We start from the raw sequence: 15,255 nt of genomic DNA on the forward strand, positions 1-15,255 counted from the left end.
GTGGCATGACTAACATTCAATACAGTTTGTCCAAATATGAAATTCCAGAATGAAGAGTACTTTTGATTGCCGATAGAACAGTGCACAGACCCATCTGTCTGTCTGGTGGCTGACCTGCCTATACTGTGCCCCTCCCCTCTCTCTCCATCCCTCGCTAGCTTGCTATGAAAGATGCGAGTTCTCGGAAGTACGGCAACTAATCAGTCTCCTCCTTTCCAAAAGTCAATAATCTTAGGAGTCAATTCCGAGCAGGCATTGAATTTTAACCTGTCTGGGGTATGTGGGACGCGCACTCATAGGACTTCATGTTACACAATACATGTATGTTTTGCTCGATAAAGTTCATATTTATATCCAAAAACCCATTTTACATTGGCGTATAATGTTCAGAAATGTTTTGCCTCCCAAAACTTCCGGTGAATGAGCACATCAATTTACAGAAATACTCATCATAAACGTTGATAAACTATTAAATTGTTATTCAAAGAATTATAGATACACTACTCCTTAATGCAACCGCTGTGTCAGATTTCAAAAAAACTTTACAGCGAAAGCACACTTTGCAATAATCTGAGTACAGCGCTCAGACACGAAACCAAACCCGCCATTTTGTGGCGTCAACAAAACTCAGAAATAATATTATAAATATTCACTTACCTTTGATGATCTTCGTCGGAATGCACTCCCAGGAATCCCAGTTCCCCAATAAATGTTCATTTGTTTCGATAAAGTCCATATATATGTCCAAATACCTCCTCTTTGTTTGCGCGTTCGGTCGAGTACTCCAAATGCGCTGTGCTCGCACATTTAGTTCAGACGAAAAGTCAAAAAAGTTATATTACAGTTCGTAGAAACATGTCAAACGATGTATAGAATCAATCTTTAGGATGTTTTTATCATAAATCTTCCATAATATTCCAACCGGACAAGACCTTTTGACTTCAAAAAAGAAAAGGAACACAGCTAACTCTCACGTGAGTTTGCACCACTGAGCGCATGTCATTTTCTCACTCATCTAATTCCAGGAGCTCTTATTCTCTCCCTATTCACAGTAGAAGCATGAAACAATGTTCTAAAGACTGTTGACATCTAGTGGAAGCCTTAGGAAGTGCAAAATGAACCCTAAGTCACTGTAGACTGTATAGGCAATCACTTGAAAAACTACAAACCTCAGATTTCCACACTTCCTGGTTGAATTTTTCTCAAGTTTTTGCCTGCCATATGAGTTCTGTTGTACTCACAGCCATCATTCAAACAGTTTTAGAAACTTCAGAGTGTTTTCTATCCAAATCTACTAATAATATGCATATCCTAGCTTCTGGGCCTGAGTAGCAGGCAGTTTACTTCGGCACGCCTTTCATCCGGACGTGAAAATACTGCCCCCTACCCTAGAGAAGTTAACACTCAGAAATGATCAGTGGGAGTTGACGTTCGAAGAGTCGTGGAATCAATTATTTTTTTAGTCTGCGCTCCATCACTGTCATCATCGTTAAGTTGGAAAAATAGCAGAGAACGGCAAGTGACAGCAGTTAAGTCCTGTTTGGCAGTACTGTGAAGTTAAATGAGAAGGAAATACAAACTTTGCGAGGTGGAATTGAGGTCAAGTAATGGTAGCACAGATGCGATGCTTAACCATCTGAAAGGAACGCACTGTGAGACCCAAACCAATGCTGGCAGCAGCAAAGCTGCATTGTGAATTCACATGGAAATTTCACAAAAGAACTATGTAAAAATGTGTTTTGCTGTTTAAACATCAAGAACATTTTTCCATTTGGTCACATCCCTAGTCACAAGTAGTCATTTGGGACTTACTCATAGCCGGATGTCTCTTACTGCACTGGTGTGTGGAGTGGGATCCTCTGACCTACGTTCCTATTGGCTGCAGCTACCTCCCCTGGAAAACGCAAATGATTATTTACCTTCTAGATGGAATAGATTAGCCTAGTAGATACAGTACCTCTATTTTGTAACCTAACATGAGGTGTGTGTGTGTCCCCCCAAATAGCACCCTATTCCCTGTGGCGCTCATTAAAAAGTAGTGCACTATATAGGGAATAGGCTGCCATTTAGGACAAGTTTTACCCCCCTCTGGTGTTCAAGTGTCAGTCACTGCCAGAACCTGATTTCCTGGCCTCGACTAGGCCCCTCGGTAACCAGAGCCACTTCCTCCCTTCTCTCACAACATTCCTCGGCAGTCTGTGGTGATCTATGTCCAGGTCCAAGGTCAACTGTTATTCCAGAGCCCAGAGCAGTGGGGGTGTGTGGTAAGACACACACACACACACACACACACACACACACACACACACACACACACACACCGGTAGGCAGGAAGTCAGCCAGCGGCAGCGTTTATCTTCACCCCTTGTAGGAATCTGCCTCTGCTGAGTCGTATTTACGAAGTGCATCAGAGTTGGAGACAGTGCTGATCTTGGATCAGGTCCCCCCCAATCCATATAATCGAAAACTGATCCTAGATCAGCACAGCAGCACTCCCACTCTTGAGACTTTGTGAATACAGGGCCTGGTGTATTAAGTAGGTTGTAAAAATGTGTTGTTGACCTTTCGGACCGTAGCAGGAAATAATTAGTCATAGCGATTTATGTTTTTAATGCCGTTTTCTTTTGTCTTTTTGAAGTGAGTTTGTGTAATGCACCAAGACAGAGCTATCAAAACCTAACCATACGGGCTCTGTTCAAACGTAGTGCACCGTGTAGGCAATAGGGTGCCGTTTGGGATGCATCCAGACTGGGTTAACTTTTCTATGGATGCTGTTAGTCGAGAAAAATAACAAGGTCTAACCTGGAGCTAACTTAGTTTAATCATCAGCAGTCACAATGGATGTGTTTTGGCCATCAAGCCTTGGTCAGCGACTTTGTCAGGTACTCAACGAGCCACTTCCACTCCTGATGAGATTAGTATTTTTGACATTTACATGTCCATTGTCTGCTGGATTAACGTTGTGTACAGGTTCCTCCTTTCCAATCGAAACCAAACCTGTGTTACTGTCACTTATCAGGCCGATGGTGTGAAGGTGAGAATGGACCCAAGTTGACCTGATTAGGGAGTACGTCTCAAATGGCACCCTATTCCCTATAGTGCGCTACTTTTGAACTGGTCAGAAGTAGTGCACTACGTAAGGAATAAGGTGCCATTTGGGTTGCCGCCTAGGTGTAAAAAAAAATAATTCTTCAAACATGGGAAACCACAGGAAAACCTAGTGAAAGACAACAGGACTGGTGTGGCCTCTCTTTGCCTGAGCTAATCATGTTTGCTCAGAGTCATCTTATCTAGTCAAATAGATTCAGTCAGCAGTTGAGGTTTTAAAGAATCGCAATAAACTAGACCCAATAGTGGAGCAATAGCACACAGTGGGGGACAAATGCTGTACTTTGTACTGTGTGTGTGTCCTTGGATTCCCTGATTTGTCGTTGCCTGGCTGTTGTGAACCATCTGGTGGTGCTGTGTATACGTCGGCAGGTTCCTGGTCCCAGAGAACACTGCATCCCGAACCAGCTGGAGCATCAGCCTGGTGTTGTGGCTAGCTAGAAGCTACCTAACGAACAGCCTCTGTCCCCCATAGAGGGAGCCCTCCCGTCTGTACCTGCCACAGACGCCTCCCTCATCCTCTGTCCTCCTCCTGTGTCTGTAAGAGCTGGGTGGTGGTGTTATGTTTAAAACAGGGAGGGAGTTGTCCTGGATTTGAGCATTATGTCCAATGAGGAAACGCTCACTTTCATTGCAAGCACATGCAACACATTTTGAAAATGTTTTCCGTTGTGTGCCCCAATGAACACTATCCTGTTTGTGGAGGGCCTGTCAGTTCCTTAGTGGACGTCATCCTCCTCCTGTCTGCTGCTACTGCTGCTTGGTCCCATTGTCTGTCCCTGTCGACCTCTTCAGTACTGCAGCCTCAGTCGACCACACACACACTGTATAACACACAATGAAAATGCATGATTTTTTTTCCCCCAAGATAATTGTAAGATATATGAATCACTGATTCATATTGTCCTTCAAATTTCTGAAGAGGCAACGGCACACCATGTCTGTGTGCGCGCGTTTTGGTCTACCACTTTGTGTAGCCGTTTGCGGCGATACGAATGTAATGACAACCATTGTCTACTTTGGAAATGTTCGCAAAAACCTTGTCAATTTAAACATTGACTACAAAGTAGCCTCTGCCTACCTGGCAGAATGATATCGTGATTATTTGCATCAGTCCAGTGGTCATTTGAATCGCAAACTCAATCACATGAGCGCTACAGAAACATTGCTAGCCAAACAGTCTCTGGCTAGTGGTCGTCTGATGTGATTCAAGCATTGTTGTCGACTTTTAACATCCACTTTTGTTATTCTATTAGTGTGATTTTGAGTGCAATTTTTTTTGGAAAAACAAAATGTAACTTGGGGGAAAAACTACGGAATCAGGCAAAAGATTAAACCACTTTTCTTGAGCCTTACCAGTGCAGTGCTTGACTAATTTCCACTAGACTTATATAGCTCTGTCTCTGAATGCAACCTGCTATTTGGTCATCAGCAGCAGCTCTGTGCTGTATCATGTCTAGCATTATATTCAGGAAGTCTGTACTCTGTTATAAGAAACGTTCAATAACTGTTTTGGCCGGTGCTTTGACCCGAGTGGGCAGGTAGCAGACAAGTTAAAATTCCTCTCTCCTGTTATCATCCCAGACAGAGGTCTGTCAGTGTATGGGTGTTTCCCCTCCAGGGAGGCCTAGGCAGCGATCATGTGCTTGGTTAACTGCTTAGTTAACTGCTAACTCAGAACGGTTGACTCATCAGGAATGTGGTTAGTCGAGCGAGATCCGTACACTGGTGTATGTGTGACTGGCCAGAGTTTTAAAAGAGAATCCCTCATGATCAATACTTTGGTTGGTCACATTGCTGTGTCTTTGTACTCTGTCTCCAACACACTGTCCTTGTGTTGTAGAAGCCTGGGGGAGAGGCGGCATAGGAACACTGTGTTCCACCAGCAGCCAGATGATGCCAAACGTACCACACACACCCACACAAAACCTCCCACATCCTGAAACACTCCAGAGACCAGAGACTTCCAAGGAATGGGATAGTCTGTCTTACCAGGGACCCGCATAAACCATTAGACACACACAGGCCCTGCCAAAACCCCAGCGGTGGTTAACTTCTAACCCACCTCTGATCTCTCTCACACACACACACACACACACACACACACACACACACACACACACACACACACACACACACACACACACACACACACACACACACACACACACACACACACAGGGTTGGGTCAATTTTAGCTCCATTCAGAAAGTAATCCAGATTTGGAACTGGCGTTTCAGTATCGTCCTTGAAATGACAGAACCCTGACAGATACAGACAAAGCCTTTTTTTATGATGGGCCAGGGGGGAAAAACTGGAGGACTGTTTCTCCTTTTGGACTAAGAGATTTTTGCTTTTTTGAACACTTGTAACTGCCATTTCCTCCAATCTAGAGCAAAAAAAATCCTTATATATAAACTCAGCAACAAAAAAAAACGTCCCCTTTTCAGGACCCTGTCTTTCAAAGATAAATTGTAAAAATCCGAATAACTTCAGATCTTCATTGTAAAGGGTTTAAACACTGTTTCCCATGCTTGTTCAATTAACCATAAACAATTAATGAACATGCACCTGTGGAACGGTCGTTAAAACACTAACAGCTTACTGTTAACAGCTTATTAAGGTCACAGTTATGAAAACGTAGGACACTAAAGACGCATTTCTACTGACTCTGAAAAACACCAAAGAAAGATGACCAGGGTCCCTGCTCATCTGCCTGAATGTGCCTTAGGCATGCTGCAAGGAGGCATGAGGACTGCAGATGTGGCCAGGGCAATAAATTGCCATGTTCGTACTGTGAAACGCCTAAGACAGCATTACAGGGAGGAAGGGCGGACAGCTGATCGTCCTCGACGGTGGCAGACCACGTATAAAAACACCTGCACAGGATCAGTACATCCGAACATCACACCTGCGGGACAGGTACAGGATGGCAACAATTGCCCGAGTTACACCAGGAACGCACAATCCCTCCATCAGTGCTCAGACTGTCCGCAATAGGCTGAGAGAGGCTGGACTGAGGGCTTGTAGGCCTGTTGTAAGGCAGGTCCTCACCAGACATCACCGGCAACAACGTCGACGATGGGCACAAACCCACCGTCGCTGGACTAGACAGAACTGGCAAAAAGTGCTCTTCACTGACGAGTTGCGGTTTTGTCTCAACAGGGTTGATGACCGGATTCGCGTTTATTGTCGAAGGAATGAGCGTTACACCGAGGCCTGTACTCTGGAGCGGGATCAATTTGGAGGTGGAGGGTCCGTCATGGTCTGGGGCGGTGTGTCACAGCATCATCGGACTGAGCTTGTCATTGCAGGCTATCTCAACGCTGTGCGTTGCAGGGAAGACATCCCCCTCCCTCATGTAGTACCCTTCCTGCAGGCTCATCCTGACATGACCCTCCAGCATGACAATGCCACCAGCCATACTGCTCATTCTGTGTGTGATTTCCTGCAAGACAGGAATGTCAGTGTTCTGCTATGGCCAGCAAAGAGCACGAATCTCAATATCATTGAGCACGTCTGGGACCTGTTGGATCGGAGGGTGAGGGCTAGGGCCATTCCCCCCCAGAAATGTCTGGTAAACTTACAGGTGCCTTGGTGGAAGAGTGGGGTAACATCTCACAGCAAGAACTTGCAAATCTGGTGTAGTCCATGAGGAGGAGATGCACTGCAGTACTTAATGCAGCTGGTGGCCACACCAAATACTGACTGTTACTTTTGATTTTGACCCCCCCCCCCCCCTTTGTTCAGGGACACACATTATTCCATTTCTGTTAGTCACATGTCTGTGGAACTTGTTCAGTTTATGTCTCAGTTGTTGAATCTTGTTATGGTCATACAAATATGTACACATGTTAACCTCTCTAGGGGAGGTGGGACAAAATCGTCCCACACTATTCAACAGCCAATGAAAAATCAGAGCGCCAAATTTAAAACCACAAAATGTCATAATTCAAAGTTCTCAAACATATGACTATTTTACACCATTTTATAGATATACTTCTCCTGAATCGAACCACGTTGTCCGATTTCCAAAAGGCTTTACAGCGAAAGCAAAACATTAGATTATGTTAGGAGAGTACATAGACACAAATAATCACACAGCCATTTTCCAAGCAAGCATATATGTCACATAAACCCAAACCACAGCAAAATGCAGCACATATATGTCACAAAAACCAAAACCACAGCTAAATGCAGCACTAACCTTTGATCTTCATCAGATGACACTCCTAGGACATTATGTTATACAATACAAAACAGCTTTTTACATTAGCATGTGATGTTCAGAACTAGCATACCCACCGAAAACTTCCGGTGAATTTACTAAATTACTCATGATAAACATTGACAAAATACACAACAATTATTTTAAGTATTGTAGATACAGAACTCCTTTATGCAATCGCTATGTCTGATTTTAAAATAGCTTTTTGGCGAAAGCACAGTTTGCAATATTCTTAGTACATAGCTCGGCCATCACGGCTAGCTATTTTGACATCCGCCAACTTCGTGGTCACCTAAACTCAGAATTACTATTATAAAAATTGGATTACCTTTGCTGTTCTTCGTCAGAATGCACTCCCAGGACTTCTACTTCAACAACAAATGTTGTTTTTGTTCCAAATAATCCATAGTTATATCCAAATACCTCCGTTTTGTTCGTGCGTTCAGGTCACTATCAGAAGGGTAACGCGCATTTCGTGACAAAAAAAATCTAAATATTCCATTACCGTACTTAGAAGCATGTCAAACGCTGTTTAAAATCAATTTTTATGCTATTTTTCGCATAAAATAGCGATAATATTCCAACCGGGCAACGTTGTATTCATTCAAAGACTGAAAAAAAATAGAGAAGTCTCGTGAACGCGCATCTCCAGTCTCACTGTCCCCAGGCTGACCACTTACAAACTCTGCTGGTGATGATTTAAAAAGTGTTTTGATATGTCTAGGCTTGCAAAGGGGAGGGTATATTAGTAGTTTATCAGTAATCTACCAGAATTTTGTTTACTTTCAAGGAATATATTTTATCATTTGACATCTTGTGGCCTATTTGGGAACTACAGGTGTCTGTAATTATCTCTGGCCCCTTTATGGCTTTATCGCATGTCTTAAAAAAAAAAAAAAAAATTCAAATATGATACTTTTTTTTTTAAACAGCTGTAAAATATTAGCCTAAATATAAACCATCAACTTATTGAATACTATTGAGGGTTTCAGCATAATTTTTAAATTTATTTTACTATGTCTGTCTTAGTACATGTTTTAAGGCCAAACCGATGGCAGTTGTCAACAAAAACGACAGTTGGAAGATTTGCAGAGTTAATGGAAAATGCCATTGTTGATTTACATACTTTTATCATTATTAGGCTATTTTCTCTTGAAACTTACGGTCTATCCACTAGAAGCTCATGGACAATATGGACACAGTTAGAAAAATGTATACAATATATGAAAAAGTTATTCAAGTATAAATTGCCAAAGTTACCATAGATTGCCATGGATTGCATGTTACTTACCACAATTACTGAAGATTCCGGTAACTGGTAAATTAACGGGAGCTTTGCAACCCTATATGTCTGACAAAGATGCTAATGACGGTCTGTCTGTCTCCCCCCTCTTTTCCTAGAGAGGCTAGTGAGGAGTGCAATGGAATCAGCGGTGCTCTCTCAGTGGAGTCGTCCGCGCCGCCGTCGAGACTGAACAACTGGTGTCCCGCGGCCACTGCCGCCCCTACCCCAACCCTTACCCCTACCCCTGCTCCGGCCCCTGTGCCCGCGCCCCAAGTCACCTCCGCAAGAATGGGGGACGGCCTGGACGCAACCACAGTGCAGATGTCTTCGTCAGGCAGCAGTAGCAGCAGCCAGGGGGGGCAGCCCCAGCCCTCCACCTACGTACCCACAGTGCCAGAGTTTAACCCACCGCCCCCGGAGTACATCAACCCGTCGCAGCCCAAGCGGCAGACCAACCAGCTGCAGTACCTGCTCAAGGCGGTGCTGAAGACCCTGTGGAAGCACCACTTCTCCTGGCCCTTCCAGGCACCTGTTGACGCCGTCAAACTCAACCTGCCGGTGAGTAGTGTGTTTGTCTGGTTGGCTGGCTGGCTTTCTGGCTGGCTGGTGTCACGCTATGTGGACTAGAAAAGGAGAAACGAACGACCTGAAAAATAGTCTTTGGAAGTTTCATTAATTTAAAAGTTGAATTCACTAAATAGTCTTTAGATCAGGTTTGGGTTGTAGTATACCTACAGGAAGGTAATTCTCCAGGAACAGGGTTGGAGAACCCTGCTTTAAACTTCTATCCTGACTACCCATCCACATCGCTCTGACCAAACGCCACACTCAGTGTTTCTTCTCCACCATGAGTCCGGTTTTGCATTTTCTCCCTGACATTTTATAAACTGCGAACACGTTCTGACCGTTTTGGTCCCAGATACAGAAGGGTTGGGCCAGATTCGTCATAGTGACACAAGGAATAAATACACAATGAATAACGCGAAACGTTGAGTCAAAGTAACATGGCTATATACAGGCAGTACCAGTACTGAGTTGGTGTACAAGGTAATTAACGTAGCTATGTGCATATGCACTCAGTGACCAGTTTATTATGGATACCATCTAGTACCGGTTCTGATTCTCTTTTACCTCCAGAACAGCCTGAATTCTTCGGGGCATGGACTCGTTGCTCAATTGGTATCAAGTGACCTAACATGTGCCAGGAAAACATGCCCTACACCGTTACACCACCGGCACCAGCCTGTACCGTTGACACCAGGCGGGGTGGGGCCGTGGACTCATGCTGCTTACACCAAATTCTAATTCTGCCATCAGCATGACGCAACAGGGACCGGGATTTGTCGGACCAGGCACTGTTTTTCCACTTAGGTAGTCCAGTGTTGGTGATTGCGTACCCACTGGAGCCGCTTATTCCTGTTTTTAACTGATTGGAGTGGAACACGGTGTGGTCGTCTGCTGCAATAGCCTATCCGTGACAAGGATCGATGAGTTGTGCATTCATTCTGAGATGCCGTTCTGCACACCAGCGTTGTACTGTGCTATTATTTGCCTGTTTGTGGCCCGCCTGTTAGCTTGCACCATTCTTGAGGTTCTCCTTTGACCTCTATCATCAACGAGCTGTTTTCACCCACAGGACTGCCGCTGACTGGATGTTTTTTGTTTGTCGCGCCATTCTCTGTAAACCCTAGACACAGTCGTGCTTGAAAAGCCCAGCAGGCAGGACAGTTCTGAGGTACTAGAACCGGCGCGCCTGGCACCGACGATCATGCCACGCTCTAATTTGTCTAGGTCACTCGTTTTGCCCATTCTAACGTTCAATCAAACGGTAACTGGATGCTTGTCTGCCTGCTTCATATAGCGATCCACGGCCACATCACTCACCGTTTGCAGGAGCGAACCCTTTCCATTAATGGGGTGGTATACCTAATAAACTGGCCAGGGTGTGGGTAGGCGTAAAGTGACTATGCAACAGGATAGATAATAGACAGTAGCAGAAGTGTATGTGGTGAGTGTGTTAGGCCTCAGATTGCATCTGTGCGTATGCTGTATGTGTGTGTTGGTATGTCTGTGGGTAGAGTCCAGTGTTTGTCCATAGTCGGTGCATGACAGTTGGTGCAAAAAAGGGTAAATGCAGGTATTCCGGGTAGCCATTTGATTAGCTATTTAGTTGGCTTACGGCTTGGGGGTAGAAGCTGTTCAGGGTTCCTGTTGGTTCCTGACTTTGTGCACTGGTTCCGCTTGCCGTGCGGTAGTAGAGAGAACAATCTATACAATTTCCAGTGAGTGCTTGTTTTCCCTTTTCTAGTTAACGCCCTTAACTCTGCACCCCAAAGAGCTTTTTTGCCATGGAGTATTGAGTTAATTATTAATTCTAGTAGTGTTTCTATGTGTGGCCATGCCACCTAAGCACCCAACATGCACACTTGGCAGATTCCTCTGTCTGTGACTCTCCTGTTTTAATTGAATTATACATAAACATTTCAGGACTACTACAAGATTATTAAAGTTCCTATGGATATGGGAACGATCAAGAAGCGACTTGAGAACAGCTACTACTGGAACGCCCAAGAATGTATTCAAGACTTCAACACCATGTTCACCAACTGCTACATTTACAACAAGGTAACGATGCAGTAATGCACCGTAGCTGTTGTCAACCACCACCATAGAAATATAATCTATAGAAAGGGCTTGGAACCGCTAACCCTAACAATTTGAATGAGGTGGTTCATTTGATGACCACCACACCCCGTATATTTAGAGTTGAGCGTACTTTTAGAGTGGACGCTGTTTTAGAATGGATGCTTTTTCCTAGGTAGTGCTAGATAAATGTATGTCTGGGTCCGAGGTAGTGCTAGGTCTGTGCACGTCTAGGTCCTAGGTATGTCTAGGCTTTGGTTTCTGGTAATATATTAACATGGAGTGTCTGTCTCCCCATGCCTGCAGCCTGGAGATGACATAGTGTTAATGGCTGAGCAGCTGGAGAAGATGTTTCTCCAGAAGATTACTGAGATGCCCCAGGACGAGACGGAGATTGCTGTCATGACCGGCAAGGGACGAGGCCGGGGCCGACGGGAAGGAGGTAGGGTACAGCACACACACACAGGCACACACTGAAACAAGTACACACCCCTGGCCTGGGGTTTCCAATACCCTTTTCACACTACTGAACTGTGCTGTGCTGGCCAGGTTACACGTCCACCATAGTTGCTGGAAGTTGTCTTTTGTCATCTTTTTCATTTTTTTCATGTTGTTTCAAGTGAGCACTTTTCAAACTAAATAAAAGGAAGAATTATCACTGTGAATCATCATAATGTTTGTGTCAATTAATCCCATAAGGGATGGGTCGCCAACTTGCACCAAAATACATTTAAGTTAATTCAATTTAGGGTTGGGCAGTATCCACATTTTTGTACCGTCATATCGCTTTTGTACCATATCGGGTATACGGTATTACCGTAAGTGCACACAAGGGTTGCAGTTTAAAAATAAATAATATTTCGTTATTTATACGCACAAAACTTTTTAGGAAACCAAGATCTTTAGGGCCCTGTAAAATCCATTAAAAAGTATTTGCCTCATTCCGTTTTATTTGTTCCCAAATTACATTTCCCTATTTTAGTTCTGTTTCCCCCATTCACACCGCCCAAACACTTATGTTCCTCTTTTTCACTACAAAACATAGAAATTAGAGGTCGACCGATTAGGATGTTTCAACACCGATACCGATTATTGGAGGACAAAAAAAAAAACGCAGATGCAGATTAAAAAAAATATATATATATATGTGTAATAATGACAATTACAACAGTACTGAATGAACAATGAACACTTTTATTTTAACTTCATATAATACATAAATAAAATCCATTTAGTCTCAAATAAATAATGTAACATGTTCAATTTGGTTGAAATAATGCAAAAACAGTGTTGGAGAAGAAAGTAAAAGTGCAATATGTGCCATGTAAAAAAGCTAACGTTTAAGTTCCTTGCTCAGAACATGAGAATGTATGAAATCTGGTGGTTCAATATTCCCAGTTAAGAAGTTTTAGGTTGTAGTTATTATAGGAATTATGACGCGTCGACTATTTCCCTCTAAACCGTTTGTATTTCATGTACCTTTGACTATTGGATGTTCTAATAGGCACTTTAGTATTGCCAGCCTAATCTCAGGAGTAGATGGGCTTGAAGTCATAAACAGCGCTGTGATACAAGCATTGCTAAGAGCTGCTGGCAAATGCAGTTAAGTTTGAATGAATGCTTACGAGCCTGCTGCCGCCTTCCACCGCTCAGTCAGACTGCTCTATCAAATCATAGACTTAATCATAATATAATAAACACACCGAAATATGAGCCTTAGGTCATTAATATGGTCAAATCCGGAAATGATCATTTAGAAAACAAAATGTTTATTCTTTCAGTGAAATACGGAACCGTTCTGTATTTTATCGAACGGGTGGCAACCCTAAGTCTAAATATTGCTGTTACATTGCACAGTCTTCAATGTTATGTCATTATTATGTAAAATTCTGGCAAATTAGTTCGCAACGAGCCAGGCGACCCAAACTGTTGCATATACCCTGACTCTGCGTGCAATGAACGCAAGAGAAGTGACACAATATGCCTAGTTAATATTGCCTGCTACATGAATTTCTTTTAACTAAATATGCAGGTTTAAAAAAATATACTTCTGTGTATTGATTTGAATAAAGGCATTGATGTTTATGGTTAGGTACATTCGTGCAACGATTGTGCTTTTTTCGCAAATGCGCTTTTTTAAAATTATCATCAGGCTGTGATTCGATGATAAACTAACATTATATATAACGCAGGACAAGCTAGTTAACCTAGTAATATCGTCAACCATCTGTAGTTAACTAGTGATTATGTGAAGATTGATTTGTTTTTTTTATAAGGTAAGTTTAATGCTAGCTAGCAACTTACCTTGGCTCCTTGCTGCACTCACACAACAGATGGTCAGCCTGCCACGCAGTCTCCTCGTGGAGTGCAATGTAATCGGCCATAATCGGCGTCCAAAAATGCCGATTACCGATTGTTATGAAGCCTTGTTATCGGCTCTAATTAACCTCTCTGGGGTATGTGGGCTAGCGTCCCACTCGCCAACAGCCAGTGGAATAGCAGAGCGCCAAATTCAAAACAACAAAAATCTCATAATTCAAATTTCTCACACATACAAGTATTATACACCATTTTAAAGATAAACTTCTCGTTAATCCAACCACAGTGTCCGATTTCAATAAGGCTTCACGGCGAAAGCATACCATTAGATTATGTTAGGACAGCATCTAGACAAGAAAAACCCCACAGCCATTTTCCAAGCAAGGAGAGGCGTCACAAAAAACAGATGCAGCTAAAATTAATCACTAACCTTTGACGATCTTCTTCAGATGACACTCCCAGGACTCAATGTTACACAATACATGTATGTTTTTCTCGATAAAGTTCATATTTATATCCAAAAACCCCATTTTACATTGGCGTGTAATGTTCAGAAATGTTTTGCCTCCAAAACTTCCGGTGAATGAGCACATCAATTTACAGAAATAGTTATCATAAACATTGATAAAATATACAACTGTTATGCATAGAATTAAAGATAAACTCCTTAATGCAACCGCTGTGTCAGATTTCAGAAAAGCTTTACGGTAAAAGCACACCTTGCAATAATCTCTGAGTACACCGCTCAGTCACCAAAACAAGCCATACAGATACCCGCCATGTTGCGGAGTCAACAGAAGTTAGAAATAGCATTATAAATATTCACTTACCTTTGATGATCTTCATCGGAATGCACTCCCAGGAATCCCAGTTCCACAATAAATGTTTGTTTTGTTTCGATAAAGTCCATATTTATGTCCAAATACAGTTTCTACAGTTTGTAGAAACATGTCAAGCGATGTATAGAATCAATGTTAAGGATGTTTTAAATCATAATTCTTCAATAATATTCCAACCGGACTATTCCTTTGTCTTCAGAAATGAAAAGGAACTCAGCACGTTCTCACGGCTGCGCGCATGATTGAGCTCATGCCATTCTGTCAGACACCTGATTCCAATAGCGCTTATTCTCTCCCCATTCACAGTAGAAGCTTGAAACAACGTTCTCAAGACTGTTGACATCTAGTGGAAGCCTTAGGAAGTGCAATATGACCCCACAGACACTGTATATTGGATAGACAATCACTTGAAAAACTACAAACCTCAGATTTCCCACTTCCTGGTTGGATTTTTCTCAGGTTTTCGCCTGCCATATAAGTTATGTTATACTCACAGACATCATTCAAACAGTTTTAGAAACTTCAGTGTTTTCTATCCAAATCTACTAATAATATGCATATCCTAGCTTCTGGGCCTGAGTAGCAGGCAGTTTACTCTGGGCACGCTTTTCATCCGGACGTGAAAATACTGCCCCCTACCCCAAAGAAGTTAATAGGCCTTGCCATGCCGATTAATCGGTCTACCTCTAATAGAAATTTACAATTTTCACATGTTGATATTGCAGTGGTGCTGGAGATTATGAATATGAAGTTGTATTTTACAGTTTTTAACCACATCAGGAGACCCTTTGATGTCTGGGCAAAATTTGAGAAAGTAAAATGTTTGGGTGTAG

General features: G+C 42.8%; 1 protein-coding gene across 5 annotated transcripts in view; it reads left to right on the forward strand.

Annotated features, from left to right (window-relative positions):
• Positions 1–15,255, forward strand: part of LOC106600922 (bromodomain-containing protein 4) — a 59,899-nt gene that overhangs the window by 31,740 nt on the left and 12,904 nt on the right. For all 5 annotated transcript variants that reach the window (XM_045714940.1, XM_045714941.1, XM_045714939.1 and 2 more), the window contains 3 exons: positions 8,738–9,179; positions 11,109–11,246; positions 11,571–11,706. In XM_045714940.1, coding sequence (XP_045570896.1) covers positions 8,910–9,179; positions 11,109–11,246; positions 11,571–11,706 — 544 coding nt within the window. In that variant the 5' untranslated portion in view covers positions 8,738–8,909. The remainder of the gene's footprint in view (positions 1–8,737; positions 9,180–11,108; positions 11,247–11,570; positions 11,707–15,255) is intronic.

This window comes from Salmo salar, chromosome ssa03 (genome assembly GCF_905237065.1).
Source record: "Salmo salar chromosome ssa03, Ssal_v3.1, whole genome shotgun sequence".
In the NCBI taxonomy this organism is placed as follows: domain Eukaryota; kingdom Metazoa; phylum Chordata; class Actinopteri; order Salmoniformes; family Salmonidae; genus Salmo; species Salmo salar.